Genomic DNA, 27,280 nt, shown 5'->3' with positions numbered 1-27,280 from the left:
AGATATTAATTTCAGGTCCTGCAAGGGAGGCTCTAAATCAAAGAGTAAATTGTATGTTCCCTTGTTGTGATAGGCCTTTTTAAGTTTTGAGTTGGTTGGTGATTGTCTTTTCTGTCACCGAGTTTGCCTCTCTACAGGGTTGGTGACCTGTTTCGCCTAGGTTTGTTGTTTCTTTTAAGATAGTGCTTATTGAATATCTTTAGCTTTGTACAAGGTTTCAGGTACCCTTCAAAACCTTTTTTTTCTTAATCAAAAACTCCATCCTCATCACATCCTTCATAATACTCTATCAAACCTGAAGTGTTGAATACTTGTGAAATATTCAATTCAATAGGCAACTCCACTTCATAGGCATTTCTAGAATCATGTCTTTTCACTATCTTGCATGATCCAAACTTCTTCATTTTCATCTTATTAAATGTACTCATTGGAAAACACTCCATTCTCAAATGCACATGACTTCATCTCCAATCTGAAATTCCTTGAACCACATTTTAACATCGGCCTTTGCCTTGTAATATGTATTCATCTTTATAATGTGGTTCCTCGTCTCCTCATGGATGTTCAAAAAATTATTCTAGTTCAACACTACTTATCTCTCTTTAATCCAACTACCTCAATTAAGAAGCATTTTAGGGACTATTCCCATATACAATCTAGAATGGTGATTTACTAGTACTAATGTTGAAAAAATTATTATATGCAGATTCTATTTGTGGTAAAATTAGATCCCATCCTTTTAATTTATCTCCAACCAGACATCTCAACAAGTTTCCCAAATTGTGATTCACAACTTTTGTTTGTCCATCAATCTATGGATGATTTGATGAACTGAACTTCAAATCTGTCTTCAATTTCTTCCACAATGTACGTAAGAAATACTCAACAAATTTAGTATCTCGATCTAGAAATATACTCTTTGGTAGACCATGTAGTCTCACCACTTCTCTAAATAACAACTCTGCCACATGAACAACATCACTAGTCTTCTTGCAAAAAATGAAATGTGTCATCTTTGAAAACTTGTCAACCACCACAAAAATAGAATCATGTCCTTGCTGAGTCATCGGTAATTCAAGAACAAAATCCATACCGACATCCTCTTATGGCTTTTATGGTACAAGTAATGGATGATACAACCTCATATTCTGCTTCACTCCTTTCGCCATTTGACATACTCTACAACTTTGTACAAACTTCTTCACATCTTGCTACAATTGTGGCCAATAATAATTCTCAACAACCAAAGCAATGGTCGTATCTCTCCCAAAATGTCCAACCAATCCTCTAGTATGCTTCTCCTTAATGAGATTCTCTCTCATTGAACTTTTTGGAATGCACAACTGGCTTCCTTTGAATAATATACCATCTTGGATTATGAAATCCAACCACTTTGTCTTGCTGAGAGTAATAGGTTTTGTACAAGCCTTCTACACTTCACCAAAATCAAGATCCTCTAGATACAAATTATTGAGTTCCTTGAACCCAACCACCTCAATCTATATTTTTGTTAGAAAAAGTTGTCTTCTACTAAGAGCATCTGCAACTCTATTAGACTTCCCACTCTTGTGTTTCAAAACAAATGTATAACTCTGCAAAAACTCAACCCACTTCAAATGTATCTAGTTTAATTTTTCTTAACTATTCAAATACTGCAAAGCTTGATGATTAGTGTACAAAATAAACTCCTTGGAAAGAAGATAGTGTCTCCACTTTTTCAATGCTTGAACTATAGCATAAAATTCCTAATCATAAACATTATATTTTCTTTTTGCACCATTCAATTTCTCATTGAAATAAGCAGTAGGTCTACCTTCTTGGCTCAAAACAACTCGTATTGCAGTATCACTAGCATCACAATCTACTTGAAACACCTTGTTAAAATTTGGAAGTGCTAAAACAAGTTGTTGTATAACTTTATGTTTCAACATATTAAAAAATTTATCTGCTCCTACAATCCACTTAAATTCTTTTCTATCCCCTCTTATTGTTTCAGTCAAGGGTCCACATATACTGCTAAAACCTCTTATGAATTTTATGTAAAAACTAGCCAGTCCATGAAAAGATCTTACCTTTGTAGCACTCTTTGGAGTAGGTCATTCAAGGATAGCCTTCACTTTCTATGGTTCCATTTTCAAACTTTCTACTGAAACTAAAAATCCTAGGTACACCAACTTCACAAAACTACACTTTTTCAATTTTATCAGCGACTTTTATTCCATCAACTTATCAAACACCTTTCAAATATGCGTCAAATAATCCTCCAATATCTTGCTAAAGATCAAAATATCATCTAGGTAAACAATGACAAACTTGATAAGTAGGAGATAATTTCCACAACAAGTCAAATTGTGATATTGCTATCAGGATTTAACTATGTTATTTTTAAGTCAAACTCATTGGCCCATGTTTTATGAGTAATGATTCAACAAGAACCCATCTCTCCCCCCATGATCATCACCTAGATCCAGTGAATTCTAAGTGTTCCATTTATTCTCATGAGAGATGGACTTGTGTTGAATCACTACTCATGAAACATGGGTCAATGAGTTTGACTAAAAAATAACACAGTTAAATCCTAATAGCAATATCACAATGACAAACTTCCCCAAAAACTCCTTCACTACATCATTCAAGAGCCTCATTAAAGTGCTCGGAGCCCAAAAGGCATGACTAACCACTCGTACAATCCTTCCCTTGTCTTGAAGGTAGTCTTCCACTCATCTCCTCCTCTAATGTGAATCTAATGGTACCCACTCTTCAGATCTATCTTTGTGAAATACATAGCTCCACTCAAACAGTCCATAATATCATCCATCCTTGGCAATGGAAATCTATATTTGATTGTGATCTTGTTGATAGCGTGAGAATCTGAGCACATCCTCCATTCTCAATTCTTCTTAGGTGCTAACAACAACTCATGCACTTGTTTGTTCAACTCTTCACTTTCTATTGGTGTCATTCTGTGTGTTGCCTTGTTTGGAAAAATGGCTCCTGGAATCAAATCCATCAGGTGACTGATCTTCCTCACTAGGTGTAATCCATCAAGTACATTATCTAACACAATATCGAAAAACTCTCCCAACAAACTGCAACTTCTGCAGGCACCTCCTCTACTTCTTCTTTACCATCTTTTGGGATTACAACAAAACACATATTATCATGCTTTGTACCTTGGAAAAACTCCTTTCCATCAACAAAACATATTCTAACAACACTACATACCTTTTCTTCTTTCTCTTTTAATGGCTTCAACTTATGTTTCACTCCATCATTTGTCAGAGTGTAGGTATTTGCTCGCCCATAATGTATAGCATGTATGTGAAATTTCCATGACCTACCTAGCAACATATGGCATATGTCCATCAGTATGATATTGCAAAGCACCTCATCCTAGTAGCTTCCAATCTTGAACTTCAGTTAGCATTTCTCACTGACCATGACCTTTGCATCATCTTGTACTCAAGCAATACGATATCACATGAGTGTTTCTGCCTCTTCAACTTCAACTTTGTCACCATCTTTTCTGACATAAGATTGTTAGCACTTTCACTATCAATGATCTCATCATGCCACTTATCTTCACATTTGCACCTAGTGCAAAACAAACTCCTCCTTTGATTAGGTTCATTCTCACAACTTACCAAGACTCTTCGATTAAGTAAGACTTCTCCTCTTTTAGCATCTTTAGAATGAGATTATCTGGCATCTTCATCAACATGAGCAACTCTGGCCTAGCCTTCTACTCTCTGATCTATCCTTCCTTGGCATTGGGAACACTCAAATGCTTTATTCCCTTCTTCGCAATGAAAACATTTCCCATGGAAGCCTCCTCTTCTAGATCCTTGTCCTCTACCTCTTCCTCTCCAATCTCTATTGTTTTGATCATGGAAATGATTGGAATTATTCACCCTCTGGTTCTGACCACTACTGCTTGCCTCATCCTTGTTCTTTTGATCATCATTTTAGCCTCCATAAGACCATCTACCAGATCTTCCACCACAACCTCTTCCACTAGTCTTGTCATCAAACTATTTTCTCAGCTTCTCCTAAACTCTTAGGGAAAATCGGTATGTCTCCTCAATATTGGTCATTTGAACCAAGCTCAGCTCATCCTGAATGCGTAGCCTTAACCCATTAAGATAATGGACAACTTTCTCCTTATCAGATTCGGCATGGTCGGTTCTTATGAGAACTAGGTAGAACTCCTCGGTATACTCCTACACAGATCTTTCTACCTAGTTCAACCCTTGCATCATCTTTAGCAAATCAAGTTCATATTCCATGGTAACAAACAGTCGCTTCATCTTAGCTATCGTTTGATCCCATCTAGTTATTTGTCCTTCCCTCTTCTATTTCTCTCCAACTGGATCTCTTGCCACTAGATCTTTTTGCAACCCTTTACTTTTGTCTTTGCAAACTTGACCCTACCTGGATCTTCAATATCATCATAGTCAAAGTACTCCTCCAATTTATTGATCCAATCAATCAATTCCTCTGGGTTAAGATTTCCCAAAAGTGTAGGAACATCAAACTTAAGTCTTTTTTCAATCTTGGAAATAGCTTTAAAAGGTTTTTCCTCCTCTGGGTTCAAAACTTCATCTTTTACTACTTGATCAACATCTCCTTCTCTCTCATCTTCACTTTTGTCATCTCTTACGGCCAAATTCGTTCATCTGTGCATTTTTTCTTGTAATGCTTGCATTTGCCTCTAGAGGACTCTAAAACCCTCAAGTGTAACACCTATGACTCTTCCACCATGCTCTCTTCATGGATGTATCTTCACACTTCCCTAAAACCCTAGTACAAACTACTTCACAATTGGCAATATGTCTACATGCTTAGCCCAAACCACAGTCCTGGTGCAAACTATCTCACAGTTGGTGATCTGTCCACACACTCGGGAACCCCAGCTTTGATACCACTTGATGAAGATCTACTCGGATACCACTAATGAAGGTATGCCTTGATACCACTTGATGAAAGGTGTTCCCCTTAATACCATAAACACATTAAAAAAAAAGGAATAACAATAATTTGCGAGAACAAAATATGGTCTTCTTATTATCACCACAAATGCGAAATTACATAATTCGAGACTACAATATGCTAACCCACATGGGCACCTTCATTACTGTAATCTGCAAGACAAAGCTACGAACTTTCACCTAAAGCTATCTTAGAGAATGTTCGAGCATTTCTTAAATAGGCAATTTAATGTCGCTCGGGAAGGTTATAGACACTCAAACTTAATATCTAGGGTCGACATACCCTAAATATACATATAGAGTTGGCCAAATATAATTTTGATATTTATTTTGAAAGTTTTTTGCCAGCCCAACTTTGGAAGGCCCTAACTCTCGAACCATTGCTCTAATTGGCTATTATAACCATTTTTCAGAAACCTCAATTTTTTTATCTATAGGCTTGAAACTGCTCAAGCGCCCATCCATTGAGTTTTCAGGCCTCATCCGAACACATTTAGGCCTTCAACAATGAGCCTAAATTTTTTACCAAAATTGCAGACCAAAAATCCGCAATAAATCCATGAATACGCATTATATGGCACTGAGCCTCAACTAGTAGGTTGATACATCCAAGATGAATATCCACCTCTGAAATTAGGATGTTTCAAGCTTGTATGACTAACTTACTAAGTAGCAAACCTCCACAAATAACAGCGATGCATTAAGACAACTCTTATTCAAACAACTAAACTGAAATATTTTTGGTTGATGCAAGATTGCTCTTACACCCAGGATGCTCCTTCATCAAAATGGATTGACCAAGAGTTCAAACGGGTTAATTGAGTCAAAGATATTTAAAGTCTAACAAGGCTACCTGGAAATCTAGGTAAAGTACAACAACAAGACAAACAATGAACACCCAACTTTGAAGAACTCATAAAAACTATTAGAACTTGTCATGAAAACCTCAAATCTGGAACATAGGCTCTTTGATATGCAATACTAAATACTCTTATAGTGGCAAGCCATAACACATAACCAGGTGCAAGATATTAAGATGTAAACTAGGCCCTTTAAAAAAGTTTGACACTTTAAGCAGAAATGCAAATTCGACGAGTGCTTAAAACATCTCACAAAATGACTTTGAAACATCAAACTAATGGTCTGAGATGCATGTATATGTTGAATGTGATGCATGGAACACCTGAAGCACATCATATGATTCAAATCAACGAGCTGACAAATAGGCATGAAAAGCAGTGATAGGGGTTAATTTGCAAAAGTATAAACAAGGCACCCTCAAAACTCTTATGAATTTTGGGTCCCAATAGTGTTATGGATCTAAAAATATTGAGACAAATTTTGAAATCAAAACGAAATAGAAAATCAATTTCTCTCCTAAAGGTTTGTTGAAATGATAATGCTTAATAGTAGACAAGGGAAAACAAGTTGAAGTTGAGAATAGAAGGTTTTTTTTGGACTTAATTGAACTACTTGAGGATTTATATAAAGAAGCGTTGAAGGCTATCCAAAGATTAAGGTAGATGTTACTAGTTTGTAATCTTTTTTACTTTTATTAAACTATGTTGTTTTTTGTGCATTACTATTTTCATGGTTGATTGTTCTTTTGCTAGCATTTTGATGTAATTGGGTTTTGTACCCTGTAAAAGCCATTTACCCTTTAATCAAAAACACCCTATATGTTGTAGTATTACTACAAGAGACTTGAATTCCACAAAGGAAGTTAATAGTAAACCCTAACATGCCTTTTGAAACAACCCCTTTTTAGAAGTAATAATTGGACTTAGTATTGTGATATTTTGTGCTAGTATAAGACAATCTAGAAGGACTAGATCATGTAGCAAAAAGGATGACATTGACCATATTGTGAACATGACCTAACCCTATTTCAACCAAGATCTTGATACAAAGTTTGTCATAGGCTCAATAGAAAATAAAATATGCTTGTTTTGATCATCACAATGAAATACCAATTTTATCATTTATCAAGACAATAAATTAGTATGAATTAAACTTTCTTATTCTCTTCAATTAGTCATTACAATTCTAACCCATTAAATAATTCAGGTCTAGTCAATATATATTTTGGATTACTTTTCTAGAAGAGAAATGGGTTAATAGTTGAGCACCTTTTCTTTTGATGAGTAATAATACGTATTTTGTTAATAATAATAATAAATTCTTACCTGACATAATTACATTGGTGCAGACTATTCACAAACAACCAACACCTTGCAACTACTAGTAGGGGATAAAACCCACTTGACACCAGCCCTCAATATATATTACAAACACCACCAAAACATACCACAAACCAAAAAAACCAAATCAACTTTGCCATTTTTCACAAGTAATAACAACCCATCCCATGACATAAATGGCCAGACAAAAAAAGGGACCATAATTAGTGCATCGACAATTATGGATTTAGTCAACCTGACAACAAAAATATACCCAAAGCACCACCCAAGTGTAGGACACTAGGAACCACAAAGACGCACTAGAAATTCAACATTTTGGCCAAAAATGGGGCACCAAAAGGGTTGGAGGTTCCACCTCAATCAAAAGACATATCCTAACCCATTAACCCCCCTCACTATAGGCAGATCTACTAGCTTTAGCCTGCTTCTTGGTCCTTGAATGTCACTTCCTTTCACATTCACATTACAAAACACCACCTACAGTGATTGGTTTGCCCTGGATTATTGTTGCCTAAGATAAAGTTTTAATGAATCCCAACCAAATAGTGCTTGTATTCTTTTCTCATCCCTATCCACATCTAAAGGCCACTAAATGAAAGGGATCCACTCATAAGCCTCTTCCACCCTTAGATTTACCACACCTTCTTCCACATCAGACCCTACCCTTAGGATTACCCACTCAAACATCAAGCCCAACTCAAAGTGAAATTCTTCTCGACCAGAGACTATCACCCACCATATTTTGGCCCCTACCTTTGCCAATTCTAGTCCCCAAGCATGAATTAATGACAAAATATCCATGTTGGATCAACAATAGTGCTTTGCATCTATGAAATGTTTACCCAACGCCTCCAAAATGATGGTAACCAAATCCTTCTCACAATAATTGAAAAGCCATGACAAGTATCAGGTATTAACCTATCCAAAGGAGGCAGCTTCAAGTCAAGTAGAGAATAGGAAAAAAATTTCTTCCATTGTGGGCTGACAACCAACACACACCTGAAACCAATTGTATGAAAATCAAGACATATGCCCTCCATATAAAGCTACACACACCCATGTCACATCAACACAAACCATGTGATGGTTATCAAAGGAATGTTAGTCAGGAATAGATGAGTGGCATTACTCATTAAGTGTGGGATTGAAAAAATCCTCCTCGCATACATTCCCTTCATCATTGAATGTTGGCGCCCATTTTGAAAGGGCTTCTACCACCTTGATACCAACTCTCCTTATGTGGCTCACATAGAATTCCACAATGAGGATGAATCTTTTTGGATTGAATTAATGAATTTTGCAGGTACCAAGCCTGGGCACCACCATTAATGATGGGATTCATTAGAATGAGAGAATCACCCTCCAAATGAAATTGTGAAGTTCCTATCTTCTACCAAGATTAACCACATGAAGAGCAGACATTGCCTCAAAAATATTATTAATCTCATCTATAATCCTCTTCACCCCATATAAAGAATATTGTCACTCTAATCCCAATAAACAAATACAATAAAGATGCCTCAAATAACCTTGACAAGAGTCGTCTAAGTTTACCTTAATCCAACCTTCCAAGGGTCAATCCCATTTCACATCTACAGTAGTTTTAGATGTTGGATTGACCCAACCATGCCAAATAGTTAAGCAACTTATATAAAGAGATCAGCAAGTATAATATATGATCTCCTATAATTTATAGAGAAAAATAAAATAATAAGGTTGCTTTTTTAATTAAAGTATCTTCATATTACTTAAAAAGAAAAGTAATATTCAATCACATTTTTAAAATGTTTAAAGTATAAAGGAAATCAAATTGATGTTAAACTTTTATTAGTAATATTTTCAGCTATTATGTTTCCTATATTAGGGCAAGCATTTCTTTTATATTGTTTGAGTACAATTCATTTTATTCTTTTGACTTAGAATTAAGAGTTGAGAGGTATTTAGTTGGTTTTGATTGGAAGATACCTATTCTTCTAAATTCACGTAGGACTTCAATTTGGTCCCTATTTTAGACAAAAAGGTTTCCACTCTTCTAAGTTCACTCAAAAATTTAAAATGGTTATGTTATCAAGGCTTAATTATTAGCATGGTCTTCATGAGCCAAGCAATTATGCTAATAGATTACCAACCACCTCACAACTTCTACAATTATTACTCATTGTATATTTGCTTATGAGAGTTGATATTGATGATTTAATATATAAGTTTTATTTGCAAACCTGATAGCTTTTGTTCCCTACAATTACAAGTTCCTCTTCTATATTCTTTGTCAATCATTAGATATTAGTATTTTGTTACTATTTTATACAAATTGTCTAATCCAAAATAGTAGCGACCCTCATATCACTCTCGAAAATCTTTATATGTGAAAACCATTTCCCTCTTAATGGCGTTCTAGCCTCCTTGTGACATGCCTAGATGGCCACAAACAAGTTATGGTAGTGAAGATTGATTCATCTATAAACATTTTGGTCTTTATTATTGTTGCTAGAGTTGATAATGCTTTGGTCCAATCTTGATATAAATATTAGAGATAATCGCTCCACTAATTCTAACATTAGATGTTTTAGAAGGTCATTGTCCTTTGATGGGATTGATATGCACATTTAATCATTTTTGGCCTAGCTTATCTCCATACTTGTACAAGTTTGAATCCTTTCCTTTCAAGGATGTAGATATTGTCAATGGGCCCTTGGTCTACTAGGGAAGTTGAAAGGTTCTAATGAGTCCACTAGGGATCAAGTCTTGTTGAGTGCCAATCTTGATATGAATATTAGAGATAATCGCACCACTAATTCTAACATTGGATGTTTTAGAAGGTCATTATGCTTTGATGGGATTGATATGCATATTTAATCATTTTTTGCCTAGCTTATCTCCACACTTGTACAAGTTTGAAGCCTTTCCTTTCAAGGATGTAGATATTGTCAATGGGCCCTTGGTCTACTAGGGAAGCTGAAAGGTTCTAATGAGTCCACTAGGGATCAAGTCTTGTTGAGTGCATAGCTCTAACACCATAAGGGAGGAGGTCAAGATCATGCCTTATGTGGATTTTGGCAAAACCCCTCAATCCTTGTCTCTTAACTAAAGAGGTTCTTTATACCCCCAAAACCCTAAAAAAGGGATGTATTTATCTGTGCTTTGGAATTTTTGTTGGTGTTGATTATGATGAAATTAAAGAAAAATAGAGAGTTTATTTGAGAGGAAAGGAAATTATTTTGAGAAATTGTGGTCACTATATATGAACACCTATTAAGGTCCTATACACACGTAAATTTCTATAAGGAATTTGAATCGATGCTTTGGGGCACGTTCTTATTCATGCCTTTATTGATGTCAAGTATGAGTAGTCTTAATAAAGAATAATTAATGAACTAGTGATTTTAGCCTAAGATTATTTTTAACATGTAATGATTGATAATTGGCCTCTATGACTAAGTAAAACCAGCTGAAGTTAACAACAATTGGCTCCTTCAAAATTTTAGATGACTACTGCAATTGAGACATTGCATCACATGCAAATCCCCAAAATATCAAGTACCAATGGAGAGTAGGCCTCTAATTACCCAAGGGTAAATGCTTTGACCCTTAAGAAAAATAAGTAGGTCTGCATTGTATGAGATTTAAGAAAAATCAACAGTTGTGATCATATTTTCACATACCTAGCCTCCACAAAGTTGTGATACGATTCTTCCATCAAAAGGTAAAGGCAAGATGCTAGCACTCTTAAATGACATGAATGAAGCATTTGAAAATGAATGCAACAAGATTTCAAGCACATATTTTCTCCTAATAACTCCAAATACATCTAAATCCTATTGCTTTGGTTATTTGCTTTCCCTACATACACTAATTTTAAGATCCTGCACTTTGTCTTTATTCAGAAATGAAAACAACACAGCACACTTTTAAAAAATGAATTGTTGATCGCATACCTAAAAACTAAGGTAGGGGTCCCATGAGGAGGGCTTAAGCTCTATTTTATAAGAAAGAGTGGTACCATTAAATTTTGGCTATAAGACTATTTGGAATCGTCTCCTTTGAAATAGGAGCTCCTACTTTTTAGTGTTACATATTTAAGTCGGTGAAAAGGGGGTGATGCTAGAAGTTGCCCAACCAGCTTCGGAATGTTTTTTGCCACTTGTCAAATATTTAATTTCAGAATTTTCTGTAGAAATGATTTTGAGAGAAAATAATGTTTTTACTTCTTTTTCTAAAGTACAAAATATGTAAGGCAAAATTATTCTATTCATGAGACCACTAGCCTTATTATATATTGGTGTTTAAAATTTTAAGCTTTCCTGACTACAAAATTCATGGGACCGCCACCTTTAAAATATACCTGAATAAAAAGTAGCAAGCAGTTCCATTTTTTAATTTTTTTATGAAGCTCCCTTCCATGAACACCAGCCTAAACATCTTTGATAAGCAAAACCAAGTAGAAGATTTATGAAATCAACAATTGGTAGCTGTGGGTACATACTATTTGTAGATGCTTCAATGACTTGCAGACAACCGCCAAGTTATTGAAATAAGTGCATGCAAATCTTTGGCCATATACAAGAATACACATTTATAAAATTCCAGTTTTTTCACATGATATACAAAATTGTGTATGTTTATGTTATTACATACATAAAACCTGGCACACATTTGAAACAGGAAAGCATCATTTGTCAGAAAGTAGCTCCCTACACGCTTGACAATTTAATTGTCAACCCTGTTCCTTGAGAGAGTTTACTGGACTGATATTCCTAGTTCATATTCCAAACAATAACCACATATCTCCTATAAAAATGCCCACCTTCAAAACTTTTACAATTATGCCCCAGAAGAAATGAATCCTGGCTGTCAATTTAGAAGTCTCAAATATAGCTTGCAATTAAAAGAAAAAAGCAATATCATGTGTAGTTCAACCATACCATAGATGGCGGATACGATGCCATTCAATTTTAGGTTCCTTTGGACGGGATGAAAAATGAATCCAAAATATGATGGCAAGCATCACCACAATCACACAAATTCTAAATTCAGCTCCCTTTGAAAGCCATTCAGCACTTACATTGAGTTCCTGTCATGGTAACCAATTTCCACTCAAAGTAATTCATTAAACATGAAAACAAAATATTTCTCTTTGAGAGGGCATCATAGAGAAACATATCCAATCCACAGAAACCTACCTTTACCAAAGATAATAATTCTTGCACCCCATCTTTTTCCTTGTAAGGAAGATTTCGGTCTGCTCGCTGCAAGGACCTTCCTAGCATTTCTAGTACTAACATGTCTGTAACCAGATCATGCTCATCTGCATTCCAGAAAGTGACTTCAATGATAATCTTTAGAAAAAATGATTACATATGCAGGAACACCATTTCCCTTTACATGCAACAACAAATTTGAGCAAACAAATATCTTTCCTTCCTACAGTCTTACCTGATATATCATAAACTTGATCAACAGCAGAGACACCTAATAACTGTCCTAGAAAAATATGGGCTCTAATGCAATCAGAATCATTGAGTTCATCTCCATGTGTCATGACAACTATAGGTTTATTGTCTGCACATCCACTCATGTTAAGAAAGAAATCAACAAGAATAAAAACATTGCAAGGTCATTAGCTGATAGTTAAAAATATTGTATCATTATCCATAGAAAAGAAATTTGAAGCAAGCATGCATTCTGAATATGTAAGATAATAATTGTTGTTTTGTTTGAGTCTGCTTGCAGTGCTACAGTATGTGACCACCCAGGAATCAAATGTATAGTTTTCAAGACAAATTTTAAAACTACACGGCTGATTCCATAAGACAAATATTTTTTGGCCTTCACAAACTAGCATTAGATTTGTGTTGAAAGCTGTTGAAGTATCCTATTTGATTAATCTCAAACAAATATAGGTTTGTATAGAAAACTCTTAAATTAATCAATGCTTAGCCATGGTCGAGTTAAGAAATTTAGAATTCATTCAAAACATCATTGAAACCTGTGAATCATCAAATCCCTCAACTTATTATAGCAGCTGAAAGGGTTTTCAACAATTATTAATCTATTTTTAAATCTGCAGCTATTCTAATTCTCAGTACCAAGTTACATGTAGTAATTACATAACATTTCATCCTATTACAGGCTTTGAATTAATAAACTCTCTGAATCAGCTGTAGACTTCATGCTGGCTGCATGTACAGACACCTCTGCTGACGGAGTGTGTCTGGATAGGCAGCAACTATTCTACTCGCAATGGCATTTTGGTTTAGACTGTAACTTGCAACCAGAATTATTGCAAACCACCTCTGGCTTTCAAACTGGTTCAGATAAAGCATCAGTTGCCTTTAAATTTGCACCCAGCCAAGCCATAAATGATGTGATGGATGTCCTTGAATTGCTGGAATAATTTAACCTGGAGTTCTGTCCAGAAGATGATCTCTCAAGGTTGTCTGAAAAAAAACATACAATGCAATTTCTTGCAGAGAGGTGAAAAATCATAACAAGTTGATAGCATAGAATGCATGGCTCCTCAACCCAATTATTCCTTTATAAAAAATCTCCACACAGAAAAGTAGCTGACCCCTTCATTTTCTCTTGCCTCTGAACTTATGCATTTATTTAATATTTACCCCTTATTTAGCTAAATTGCCAACATGGCAAAGGAAAGATAAATAACATAAGTTGGGCCCACTGTTAGACATAACTGATAGTTAAAATAAAGATGCTGGGACTTAATATTTTTTGCGCTAATTATTAACTTATTTAATTTCACCCCCTTTATTTCAATTATAGGCATGCCAGGCAGAAAGGGACATTGCAGTCCTCCCTAACTTGAATTATGTCCTCAAGAAGCCACCAAGCAATCTGCTGCTCCACTCTTAAATGTCCAAACACCACAAATAATGAAGCAACATAATAGGGTATATAAGTGACAATGGATCCAACAAACCACTACCCAGATCCCACACCAAAATATAGAGCTTGACATAAGAGAGGAAGAAGTTTGGGGACAATCACCCTGAACTAACCAATATCAATCAAAGAAAAACAAATACCCCTCAACATTCCCAAACTGAGTTGCTGATGTAGTCAATGCAAAATCCAAAAAGGTTTTATGTTTCTAACAAGGAAAGCCACTAGTCCATAAGGAATCAAAGAGAATGTAGTCACTAATCAAAAAAGACGTTTCGTCTATATCAAGAAGAATAGGTGACAAACTGAAAAATGAGGTATGTATGCCATTACTGTTCCATACAGACAACTCTAGAGTGACTGGCCCACTAAACGAGTCATCGACCAAATTACTATCGCCATCATGAGAATGATCAACTATCTCAATTGGAAACTTTTGATTGGGAAATTCATATCACTCATCACCAAAAGAACAAACATATTGAAGATGAAGCTTGACGTGTTGAGGCACAATTGTTGAACTGTCATTATTGGTAGCCTTCAACACAATTTCTTTACATTCATTAGTAAATTTAAGCTCCATATCATTGAAGTCCTCAATGCGTCTTCCAATGGACTTCAATCATGGTACTCCCACTACTACTTTTGTTCAACCAAAACCAACCACATAGTACTCAACATCAAATGTATGATTGTCTAATTGTATGCCCAACCTTGGTTTTTTTCCTTGTGCAAACGATTTTGGATCCATTTGCCGACATGATGTTAAACCTAGGAAATGTTGTGACATTCTGCCACACACTGCCCATTCATGTGACCCCTGTTCACAGTCTCAGCAAGTGGCAGTGGTCCACTGTATATTTTCCCGTGAGTCTAACCCAATTTGTTTGGATGACAGAGCAGAGTTTTAGGGCAGTACATCGCGGATTCCCAAGTGTAGCGGAGTGTGTTTCAATGTTGTCCAGGGAATGGTCAAAGAAAATTAATCAGCAACACCCTCAAAGGGCGCACTTTCAAGCCCATTGTGGATTTTGGTCCAGCAAAAGAAAATTATCCACTTCCTCCAAACCACGCTTGCCACAGCTAACAGTGCACACTTTTCCTCATCTCAAGGTTTCTTTTGGCGTGGATAATTTCCTTAACACTCTTGAAACCGTGCTCTCCCACACCCTTGGAGCTGGTTTTTTACCATCTCAAGGAAAGTGGGTTGTTGATGAAAAATCCACCTCTCCACTTTTTAGCAGCACAGTTTAACGCTTGCAAATGAATGGTCAAAAAAGATAATCCTCCGCACCATCCAAAACACACTCACCGTAAAAGATGGGGCACAATTTTGAGATTATCGGGGAACGTTTTTTTTTCAATGCATGAGAATCCGTGGCACCCTCATACTTGCACTCTTGAAACTCATTGAAGCATGTTTTTCCTATAGTCAAGAACTACATCTAGCATGGATAAAATCCATGACATGTTCTAAATCTCGCCTTCTTGGCTTCCACGAGTGCAAAATATACGGGTCATGGATTTGTTTTCCCATGGGTAAAATCCTTAGTCAACCAAAATCCCCCCTAGACCTCATGGTTAGGATGCATTACAAAATTTTCCAAAATATCCAAGAAAATTCAAAAAAAAAAGGAAATTTTGAAAAATCATGAAAGTTTGAAAAATCCAAAAATGTTGTGAAAAATCAAATGTTGAAAACTTGGAAAGTTTGGGACAAAATGAAAAAAGTTGAAAGTTCCAGAATATTGGAAAATTCAAAATAATTTGGAAATGAAAATCCGTAGTGTTGCAAAAAATCCCAAAAAAGCCAAAAAATGGAAAATTGTGAAAATTGGAAAAAAATATATCTTGCGAAGAGTCAAAGTTTGGAAATTTTGAAAAAAAGGCGAAATGGTGAAATCAATCGAAAGTTCTAAAAAGCAAAAAGTTGGGAAAGTTCTTCAAGGATGGAAAAAAATCAATTTAAAGCAATCAAATTCGGCAAATTCAGAAAGTGACTTTTGGGTGGATGATTTTTGGATATACATAGAAACGGAAAAAAAATGGAAGAAATTGAAAGAAAATTGATATTTTTGCATTAAATGAAGAAAATTGATTAAATATTGTTTTTTAATTAATTAAATCCAAAAAAATCAAAAAATTGAATGAACTAGGACACAGCTTCATCACGAAGCTAAGAGCATCACAATGGCGACTTTCTGAAAAACTAGAGAAAAGAAATGACAAGTGGCACAAAAAATTGGAATCTTGGTGACTAAGTAAAGCGGCTGCCTAATATTTTAGCCCATAGCTTTAAAGGCAACTTTTCTGAAAGACGGCTTATATAAGAAACCCATTCATTCATTCCTTTTCGCATAGAAATTTGAAGAGTGAATTGAGGAAAGATAAAAGTGAAATTTAGAGAGTTGTGAGAAAAATTTAAATTTTCATAATCGTTGAGGAGAGAGAAGGAATTTGCTCAAAATTCGTGAAAGAGGATTCTCAACTTTATCAGAAAGGAAATGTTCCAATGAGTTGGAGAAATTTACATGTTTCTTGAGAGAAGCATGAAAAGTGAATCCCAAGGAGAAAAGTTTGGAAATCTTGACGAAATTCCAAAATCTGTCTTTTGGAGGAATTATTCCTGCTTTTTGTGCTTTTCCATATTCTTGCGTATGAATATTTTCTGTTTTGCAAGAAGGAAGAATAGCAAAATCCTGAGGAATGGGAGAAACACGAGGACAATTAATAAAGAGTGAAAGGAGAGGATTCTACCCCGAATCCAAAATCATGTCGAAGTGGGCAGAAATTGGTGATACAAGCCTTGGTGGCCTCAATTTGAAAGAATTCAATCAGAGAATGTTTGGATACAATGACCATCATCCTACACACCTATCTACTAGAATCGTGAGAAGTGGAATTGTTGCTACAGCTAGTTTCCCTCCTGCCTGGTGCAGCAGCACCTAGGCCAACCCCTAGACCTAGTTCCTCATTTTGGGTTTTTGTCTTGTACTGACCTTAGCCAAGTCAATTGAGTGTGTTTGGGCCTTAGAACGTCATGTGAGTTTGCTCCTAGATGGATTTGACTAGGCTCAATCCATTCTAGAGTTTTTGGTTACTTCGTGTTTAGGTTTTTAAGAGGCAAGATTAGGGTTATGGGTCTTATACCCTAGAATCTAAGGAAAGTTTGGTTTTGAGCTTAATTTGTCTTCCATGGTGTTTTTACATCTTTTTGCATAGGTTGGAGGTAATATATTGTCATTTGATGCAATGTTGGGAAAGCTATCAATTTGTTGCAAAAGTTGTCAATTAGGTAAAATTGGTCCAAATCATGTGAGTTGATGCTCTGAAGGCTAAATCATGCTTAGACATCATAAAAAGACCATAGTAGGCCTGTTTGGAAGTTTCCAAGGGTTAAATGTAAAAGTTGCTAGGAGATGCAAAAAGTTGTTAGCAATTTTGAAAATTTGCATGACAACATTGTGACAAGAAATTTGCATGTCATTAGGAAGGAGTTGATAGTTAGGATAATTGTCTGAAACCTCTGAGAAAACCTATAAAACCACAAAGGAGTGTAATGTCCCTGTTTTTGGCAAGTTCGTGCAGTTGATGGAGTTAGCTCATCATAGCGACCCTCGTGTGCTGACAAGGTGTTTTGGGGGTCTCAATTGTGCACTTACTATTTTTAGTAAGTCTATTATTGGCAGTTGCTATTTTTGGCAATGCAGTGGGTGGCTTGGCAGTTAGTTGTCACCTACAGTAAATCGAGTTAATAATTGCATGAGCTCTTATTTATTCAATAATTATCAAGTTGCATTATTATAACGATATTTATATTATTATAATAATGACATTAAGTGATATTTCTAAAAAGTGTGTTGAAAAGTTTCTAATGTTGAGTTTTTTTGGGAAACTAAAAAAACTTTGGCCAACGAAGGATTATAAATGAGAGCTCATTTCATTAGGAAAAGCACGCTTGAATATTTTTTTGCTTTTTGTGCCTTTGTGGCTTTTCCTGAATTCTAAATTGTGTGCCCTTGCTGAAGTATAAGGGTTAAGTCTAAGATTCATCATTGGCAATTGTGCTTAGGTAAGCAATTGTTGTAATTCTCCAACTGTAATCACTGTGGCTACGGAGATTGGTATTTTTGAATGAAATCAATTGTAATGTGTGCAATTTGGAAATCGATTTGATAATCAATTGGAGGTACTGTGACTGTCGTTTTTCACTACTTGGGCTGCATTTGGGATTGTATCAGCTAGACGTCCAGCTGAGAGTTGGATGGTTGCTGAACTCGTGAATTGGCGGGGAAAAATAACGCAAATTGGGCACTCTGCATTGTCTCACGTCCTGCCTATGCAAACTGCATTCTACATTGCAACTGGATGTTCTTCCTTTCCTGGCCACAATCTGCATTAGGAGCATTTGGAATTAATATCAGATTGGTCTGATACTGTCTTTGGCCTACGTTGAAGATGGGAATGGGAAGTGACGTGTTAAGGAGCCGTCTCTAGTTCAAATTTTGGGTTCTCCTTTCAGCCGGCAACCACAAAGAATTAAGCTATGGAGGAAAGCAGGTTTCTTTATTGGATTAATGGTGGAATTCGATTTATGTTAATTGTATTTCCTTTCCATTTAAAATTATAAGCAATGCTGAAGTTGTGTTGTTAGTATTTCCCCTACACTCTTTATGTCTTTTGAAAATTAGTTTTAATAGAAACAAAGAAACATAGCATCATTGTTCATTGGCATTGAAAATTCTATGAGAGCATACATAGAGGTTTTACAATGGTATCAAAGCTTTCTTGCAAAGTGTTTGACAAAATGTCAAACAATTGAATTATAAAAGAATTTGGTGTATGACAAAGTTATAACCGATTGGGGTTATTACAGTGGTATCAGAGCGATTTCCTGCCAACCTGTAAGAATTGAGCTCAGAATCAAATGACAGTGGTTAGTGCTTGGTTAGAATTGCAGTCACTATTTGATCCATTTATGTCTATTCAGTATCATGGTTGATGATAGGAGATTTTTGTTGGGTATGCACTACACCCGAAGAGGACGGACTTCTCCACCTAGGATCGGTGAACCTGAGATACAGTTTGGTTCTGTTGGTAGTCCGAGTCATTCAAGCGGCTTCAAAGTTAGAAATGTTGATGTTGAGAGAGAGGCTATGCAAACATTTAGGAACCCGGCAGCCGGACAATAGCAGATGACAAATGTAGTGCAGCAGTTGTCTAATACTTTGCAGTAGATAACACTTCCTCAAGGACGGAGTAGGGAGAGAGCTCGAGATGTTTCTGTTGGTTCTCATAGATCTTGAGTCGAGGATAGAACTCAAGATGGTGATAGGTATAGAGATGCAGATCGGGTTCAAGTTGAGGATCGTGGTGGATTAGCTGACAAAGCTGACATACATACTGGCACTCATGATAGGCCGAAGAAGCCCACGTTTTTGAGACCCGAGATGGATACGATCAGTATTGAGTCTGAGGCCACTACTTTTGCTGATGACGTGCTAGCACACTTTACGAAGTGGGATGCTTTACCACAGGCTATTAAAGATCATTTGAATTTTGATATATTCCTAACTCAAAAACAAGAGCATTCCCGAGCGAGGCTAGGACCTGAGAGACAACCTCGACAGACTGAGTTAGAACAAGTTGCCAGTAAGATGACATTGGAGCACTTTGATGGTACTAGAAGAGTTACAGCTCGAGCTTGGATTCATTATCTCGACACATTTGGCTTTGCATCCTATGTCAGAGGTGGACGCTATTAGATTTGGAGTGCTACATCTGGATGGAGTTGTCCATGACTGTTGGTACCATGGGTTAGTTTCTTTGCAACATGATTAGATCACTTCCTATCAAGAGTTTGTGGATTGCCTGATTGAGAGATTTGATAGGAAGGATTTGAAGGTATACTTCTATGAGTCGGCTCAACTGAAGCACTCTGGTGGATTGGAGAGTTACATCAGTGAGTTCTAGAGGCTTTGAGTCATGGTTTATGATATTTCAGAGTGCAGATGAGTGATTTTATTTATGGAGGCATTAACTGAGCCACTCTATGGATGGGTGAAGTCATTGGACCCATCTTCTCTGTAGGTAGCGATGAGGAAGGCACGAGACTTGGAGTCCTCTTCTTAAAGCAAGGTTGCTTCAAAATCTTCTTCTCTTCCGCCTGATGATGAGAAGTCCCCACCAGTTATTGAGGACAAGGGCAAGTCAATGGGGAGATCTGATGTCGCTTCAAGAGAGGATTTGAGGAGGCATCAACTTTGCTATTGGTGTAAGGGGCCTTTCTCTAAAGGTCATACTTGCACATTGAGGCTGAAGGGAGTAGTGAATCATGGTATTTGGGTTTACACTGATGAGATTGAGGATGAGTCATCATAGTAGCATGAGGATGTCAATGAACATGATCATACTAATGATAAAGTTTATACTATGATGTGTATTTATAGGTTGGTATTTGACTCACATGTTCAGGATTTGCACTGGGTACAAAGTTGGTCTGCTAGATTGTCTGCAGGATGTTTGGGTAGGCATAATGAAGGAGAGTGTGTTGAGATCTCCTAAGGATTTGTATGTTAGTGATGTTTTGACCTTTACATCAACAATACAAGTACTTGGTGCTGTATTGCAGGTCATGTTATTGGTTCTAATGATGGTATTGGCATTCAGTTGATTCAGTGAGGACAGGGACATCACTTTCTTCTTAAGGGATCCCAGTGGAGGTTTTTTGTATGATCTTGGGGAGGGAGGACTGTAATGTCCCCGTTTTTGGCAAGTTCGCGTAGTTGATGGAGTTAGCTCATCATAGCGACCCTAATAAGCTGATAGGGTGTTTTGGGGGTCTCAGTTGTGAACTTACTATTTTTAGTAAGCCTATTATTGGCGGTTGCTATTTTTGGCAGTGCAGTAGGTGGCTTGGCAATTGATCGTCACCTACAGTAAATCAGGTTAATATTTGCATGAGCTCTTATTTATACAATAATTATCAAGTTGCATTATTATAATGATATTTATATTATTATAATAATGACATTAAGTGATATTTCTAAAAAGTGTGTTGGAACGTTTCTAGTGTTGAGTTCTTTTGGGAAACTTTCACAATTTCTGAAGTGGAGTTTTTTTGGAAATTTTAGCTCATTTCATTGGGAAAAGCACGCTTGAATATTTATTTGTTTTTGTCCCTTTGTGGCTTTTCCTGAATTCTGAATTGTGTGCCCTTGCTGAAGTATAAGGGTTAAGTCTAAGATTCATCATTGGCAATTATGTTGAGTTAAGCAATTGTCGTAATTCTCCAACTATAATCACTGTGGCTACGGAGATCAGTATTTTTGAATGTAATCGATTGTAATATGTGCAATCTAGAAATCGATTTGATAATCGATTGGAGGTATTGTGATTGCCATTTTTCACTACTTGGGTTGCGTCTGGGATTGTATCAGCTAGACATCAAGCTGAGAGTTGGTGGTTGCTGGACTTGTGAATTGGCAGGGAAAAATAACGCAAATTGGGCACTCTGCATTGTCTCACGTCATGCCTATGCAAACTGCGTTCTACATTGCAACTGGACGTTGTTCCTTTCCTGGCCACATCTTGCATTAGGAGCATTGGAATTAATATCAGATTGGTCTGATAATGTCTTTGGCCTGCGTTGAAGATGGGAATGGGAAGTGACGTGTTAAGGAGCCATCTCTAGTTCAAATTTTGGGTTTTCCTTTCACTCGGCAAGCACAAATAATTAAGCTATGGAGGAAATCAGGTTTCTTTATTGAATTAATGGTGGATTTCAATTTATGTTAATTGTATTTCCTTTCCACTTAAAATTATAAGTAATGCTGAAGTTGTGTTGCTAGTATTTCCCTTGAACTCTTTATGTCTTCTGAAAATTAATTTTAATGAAAACAAAGAAACATAGTATCATTTTTCATTGGCACTGAAAATTCTATCAAAGCATACATAGAGTTTTTACAAGGAGACCCATTCCAACAGTTGGAAGTTGTAATAAGTGGATTTTGAAAAGTTAAAGCCATGAACTGTTGTTCAGATTTGATAGTTTTTATGTTTTTGATTGCTCGAGTACTTTAATGGATTGAAGGATTCTTGTTTGTGTTGGATCCTTGTAGTTTATGTTATTACAGTGCATTTTTGTTTAGATTGCAAGTTGATAGGAGTTCAATTGTTTGTAGTTTAAAAATCAGTTGTTTCAGTCTGTCATTCTTGTTTTGACAATTTTATGAAAAAAGGCTCCCCCATGAATCCTCACCATGTAATCATCATGGCCTTGAGGAATATGGAAGTGGAGCCTTTGTACAGTGTACATAGCAAAGGAGAGACCTGGACAAGCTTGTTTGCTATTTTTCAAGTGATGCCCTAGACAAGTTTTTGATGCATGGCTAGGCGAACACAATGCTTGCAAGGCAACTTTAGTAGATTGAATGTGTTAGAAAGTTCAATCAAAGTGTTGCCGAAGGAGGAGGGGTGTATGAGGAAGCCATATGTGGAAGGAGAAGTTTCCAAGACAAGATTTGCTAAGGATTTCATCAAACCCTAGTAGATGCTGATATGAAACCCTTGAAACCCTTAATTGTAAGCATAAATATAGCATTGTGATGTATGGACAAGTTGAGAATCAGAGACCCCTAATATCTTGAAGTACTTCCAAAAGGGTATCCATATTGGAGATTTGTTTTCCATCTTGTTAAGGGAAATTTGGAGTTATAGTCCAAAACCAAGTTTGGAGGCCTAATTGGGGTAGTTTTACCAAATTTGAAGGAATTGATAGAGAAGCCTATGGATTTTGAGACCAAAAGTATAGTAGAAGTCTTTAGTGAAGAAAAAGGGCTAGAAGCAATTCAGTTACATCACTGCCTTTCAACATCCAGAGTTGATTGTGGAATGTACCAAACACTATAGTCCCAAGGATAAAACAATCAAGGATTCAAACTGAAACATTATCATGGATTTTTCTCCAACATCCATATCTGAAGCATTTGGGATTCCTTCACTCGTGAAAATGGTGACGAAAACACAGAAGCAAGCACCTAGAATCTACACTGCAGAAATTCAATTCTCTGAAGAATTAATCAACAAGAGGTGGTTGAAAAACAATAGATCACATCATTCCAAGAGTCCTAACGAACTATTAATGGCTTGACTTGAAGTAGGAATATAGCGACATTATCATGATGCTTAGTCGCATTTTTGGCATGCCTCATTCCTATAGATGTGAATCATAGATGTGGTACTTCGTTGAGCAGGTGGCAGAAGAAAGTGATGGGATAGATTAGGCTGGACTCATAAGTGACAACCTGAATGAACAATTGATAGAATCTAGAGAAAACAAGAAAGTCTTACATGAGCTCTTACGTCATCTAGATGCTAGCACGAAGGATGAATAATGATGGACTAAGACGCAAAGGACCAATTGGGAGCGGAAACCAACACTTGAAATGCTACCCACACTTGCATTTATATTCCACAAAATGTAAGGTTTAATGATGTCTTTGCTATACATATGTTGAGGACCCTACAAAAGAAGTTGCATATGAGATTATCAATAGGCAAAATGAAGTTAGTGGAGGACTATGGCACTTAGTTTATCCAATTTTCTACCTTTTCATGCATCCAAGTTCAAGGATTTTCCATGGAACCATACAAACTTTCAAGGTACCCAATAGATAAGATTGTCTTGTTGGAACTCACTCAGCAACTCACACTCTATGACAAGATTCAAAAAGGGAAGAGGAAGTTGGGATTGCACTTCCCAATTTCCATTGGAGAAGGAAAAACTATGATGTACCAATGTCTGAAGGCGGATGAGAGATCATCTGATGACCTCCACTTCTTTCAACTTCCCCTTTATCCAAAAAGGTCTCATTTTGAACCCTTCAAAAAGATCACATCAGTAGCAGGATCAAAGTACCAACATAAAGTTCACCTTGAGGATTTCTGGGCAAATGTTGCAGATGAGAACGAGATTAGAAAGAAGATGCATTCAAGATTGCCATTGAACATTATCAGAGCATGCAACATATTTCAGGTTCCCGATCAAATGGAGGAGGATCTAAATGTGATGTGAAAAGGATTCAATCCAGGAATGACAATTCAGCCATAAGATTTGGAAAAATAAAGAGGGCACAGATCTAGACACTCTTTCAAGGTCAGTCTTAAATTTTCCAAAATGGTGGATTGAGCTTAAACTCACTAAACATGTAGTGCCAACACATGGATTTATATCATGGTTATGGGGAGACCTGTCTCCCCCCTAAAAGTTGCGCATCTCGAAGACTTTTCGCATCTCCAGATACCTCAAAAAAGGTTGGAGACTTTATGACACAACCTCCTGAAGTCTCCCAGTCTCCTAATCCAAAAAGTGAAGTCTCCCCAAAGTCTCTTGATAAAATATAAATGTAAAATATAATATTAAATAATTTTATATATTTTAGCCCTCATTTTAATGTTTTTAATGCAAAATTAAGACCAATGAAATACAATATTGTGATTATGTGACTTTTGAAATATTTGACTCTATATTAATGTGACATTATTATTATTATTTACTTTAGTCTTTTAGTTTTAGGATATTACTATTTTCAAATTTTGTATTTAGTATTAGACTCTTTAAACTATTAAAAAAAAAAAATTGCCATCTCAAAGTAACCCCGTTTCCTATATTTGAAAAATTGTCGTACCAGTACCAATATCGGAGACCTCCAAGTCTCCTTGTCTTCCAGTGACTTTGATTTACATATAGATTAATTGGCCACCGTCTACTCAAGGATGAAAGACCGAAGCAAATATCTTAAAGGACTATGGAAGAAAGAGAAACTCCATCAGAAAGTGTAGAAACTAGGAAACAGAAAGAGGTAACTTGAGAAAAGCATCCTAGAAGTGAGAAAGACGTCCAAGAGCCTCAACAAAAGAAGCAAAAGTCTGGAAGCCCTTCTCCAAGTCACACTCCCAGTGTTCGAAGATATAAACATTCAAAAGACAGGAAGTAGAGACAAGTATAAGTAGATTTGAGCGAGAAGAAAATTTAGCCAAGCCAGTACATGACAAACTAAGTGTAAATGCCCACGAAAAATCCATACAAGGGAGAGGAAGAGATCAAGATAGAATTATAGAGGAAAGTCTCGTTGCAATCTTAGAGCAAGAAATGATGGAGGCTGAGACTAGTTCAGAAGAGGAAGAAGCTCCTATAGTAGCGATGCAAATTCCAACTACAAATTTTTTCGCTCCTAAGGTGATGATGGATAGTCCAGGAGGTGAAGAGGCGATCAACTTTCAAGCAGTTCAAAGGAAAGAACACTTGGTGATCCCAGGAGACTAGAGTGTACCTATTCTAGAGTGGTTAAAGCAACAAATTCAAAAGAGTCAACAAAAGGAGGTTGATCCGGCAATTGAATTACAGGAAATTTTGCACCGATCAAACTGATCTAAAGAGCAAGGGAAACCAAAAAGATTCACTAAGATTGTCAAAGGAGAATCGGGGTTCAGGAGTTTGCAAATTGCATCTCCTACAGTTGACAAGGGTAAGGATCAGATTGCTCCAAATGAGTACCATGTCACGGAAATCAATCTTGGTCATGCCTCCTGGGAGCAAATCATAGAAGAATTTGATGACTCTACTTAGGCTTTGAAAGATAGACTGAAAAAGCTGGATGGATACCAAAAACAAAAAAGAGAAATAAAATCCTTGTATCAATACATCAACAACTTGCCTCATTCGGTTGAGAGGAAGGTCTATCATTTGTCGCTCCGACAGGTATTTCAACTAAAGAAGTAGATGATAATCATAGGATCAAGTGGACTGCTCAAGATGTGAAGGTTTGGGTTGAAGGAACTCAGGAGGAATCCTTCAAACATGTAGAAGAATTGATGCAAGTACATACTAGGGCATTAGCTATCCTCTCTAAGATCCAGTGCATGGAGGAAGCATGGGAGGATGAACATATTTACCAAGATGAAATGATTCTGATATTCAGAATCTAATGGAGACCCCAAAGCAGACATTGATCAATGGTGGAGTTATCAGCGAAAGCGATATCTATGATTTTCTTTGATGGTACAGTGCAGTAATTACAGCTAAGGAAATGTTTGAGAGCTTCACCAGCTTGATGGGAAAACGTTGTTGACAAAATCAAGCAGGGGGTGTCCAATACAGTTGCATCCTTATTGTCACAAAGATTGGTAGAGGATGAAATGACAATGGACAATTTGAAAGTCAAGTTGGAGTTCTTTCAATTGAATGTTTTTGAAAGAGATGATTTTGAGAACTTTTCCATCTTCTCAAATACCATGCACACCACTCAAGACTTGCTACCAAATTGGTAAGAAAGTTTAAGAAAGGCAGAAATAGCAACTACAGTTCTGGAATTCAAGCGAGAATCGGCACCAAGCATCAGTACAGAAGAGTTGGACACAATGTTGGATTGATTCCATGCCTTCAAGCAGGGAAATCAAGGATAAATGCATTTTTTGCATAGTGGGTGTTCTTAGTGGTCATTTATCGCACCCCACTCCCTTCCAAAATGAGCATGCATAGTGGGCGTTTATTACCCACTATAGTAGTGGATGCCTTATTGCATTAATGTAGATTCCTTTTCTTTGCCCCAACCCTAATTAAGGTTGGTGTGGCACGATCTGGGTCATCAGTTATTGTGATCATCTGGGTCATCTGTTGTAATCGAGGACTTATATAAAGGCCTCACTACTCACATGAAAGGGGATGATTTTCTGAGACTTTTGCTATGAGCTACTGAGATAATAGAGTTTTCATTGAAGCTTGGTGGTTACTTGATGTGTCTTGGTGCCTACTTGTTCTCTTAAATTCCCTAACTTAGATTACGTTTAGTTTAGTTTAAGTGTTGTGATTGCAATGGAGAATATGATGGTGTATTGATGAATTCCTTTGGTTCATACTTTTGACATTTTAGTGATTCTAAATCATTGTGCAAAATTATCCTGAACCCTTTCATGCCTATGTTTAACTTCTATCGTTTATATACATTGTTCTTTATGACGGCGTATGTGGTGGTATGAAAGTCTTTGGCATAACCCTTGAAGATTGCACCAATTCACGCGTAGTTGTAGTATAACTTGGCAAAGTGAAGCTTGGTAAATTAAGGAATTTGTCCACTACAACACCCTTTGTTGTCATCACTACCCTTAGGATTAGAATAGGATCTCTAAACC

At 36.6% G+C, this 27,280-nt stretch overlaps 1 protein-coding gene across 3 annotated transcripts in view; it reads right to left on the bottom strand.

Moving 5' to 3' along the window:
* Positions 1-11,747: 11,747 nt before the first annotated feature.
* The window catches only part of LOC149580028 (P-loop containing nucleoside triphosphate hydrolases superfamily protein), a 57,906-nt gene continuing 42,373 nt past the window's right edge, over positions 11,748-27,280 (bottom strand). For 2 of the 3 annotated variants that reach the window (XM_089788535.1, XM_089788542.1), the window contains exons 7-9: positions 12,623-12,748; positions 12,370-12,494; positions 11,748-12,260 (exon numbers count right to left, since the gene is read on the bottom strand). In XM_089788535.1, the coding sequence (XP_089644661.1) occupies positions 12,102-12,260; positions 12,370-12,494; positions 12,623-12,748 (410 nt within the window). In that variant the 3' untranslated portion in view covers positions 11,748-12,101. The remainder of the gene's footprint in view (positions 12,261-12,369; positions 12,495-12,622; positions 12,749-27,280) is intronic. The other variant, XM_089788549.1, reaches the window with a different exon arrangement.

Source organism: Cupressus sempervirens, chromosome 1, assembly GCF_028749045.1.
Source record: "Cupressus sempervirens isolate cs-2001-9-10 chromosome 1, ASM2874904v1, whole genome shotgun sequence".
NCBI classification, from domain to species: Eukaryota; Viridiplantae; Streptophyta; class Pinopsida; order Cupressales; family Cupressaceae; genus Cupressus; species Cupressus sempervirens.
This window is presented reverse-complemented; position numbering and strand designations above follow the sequence as displayed.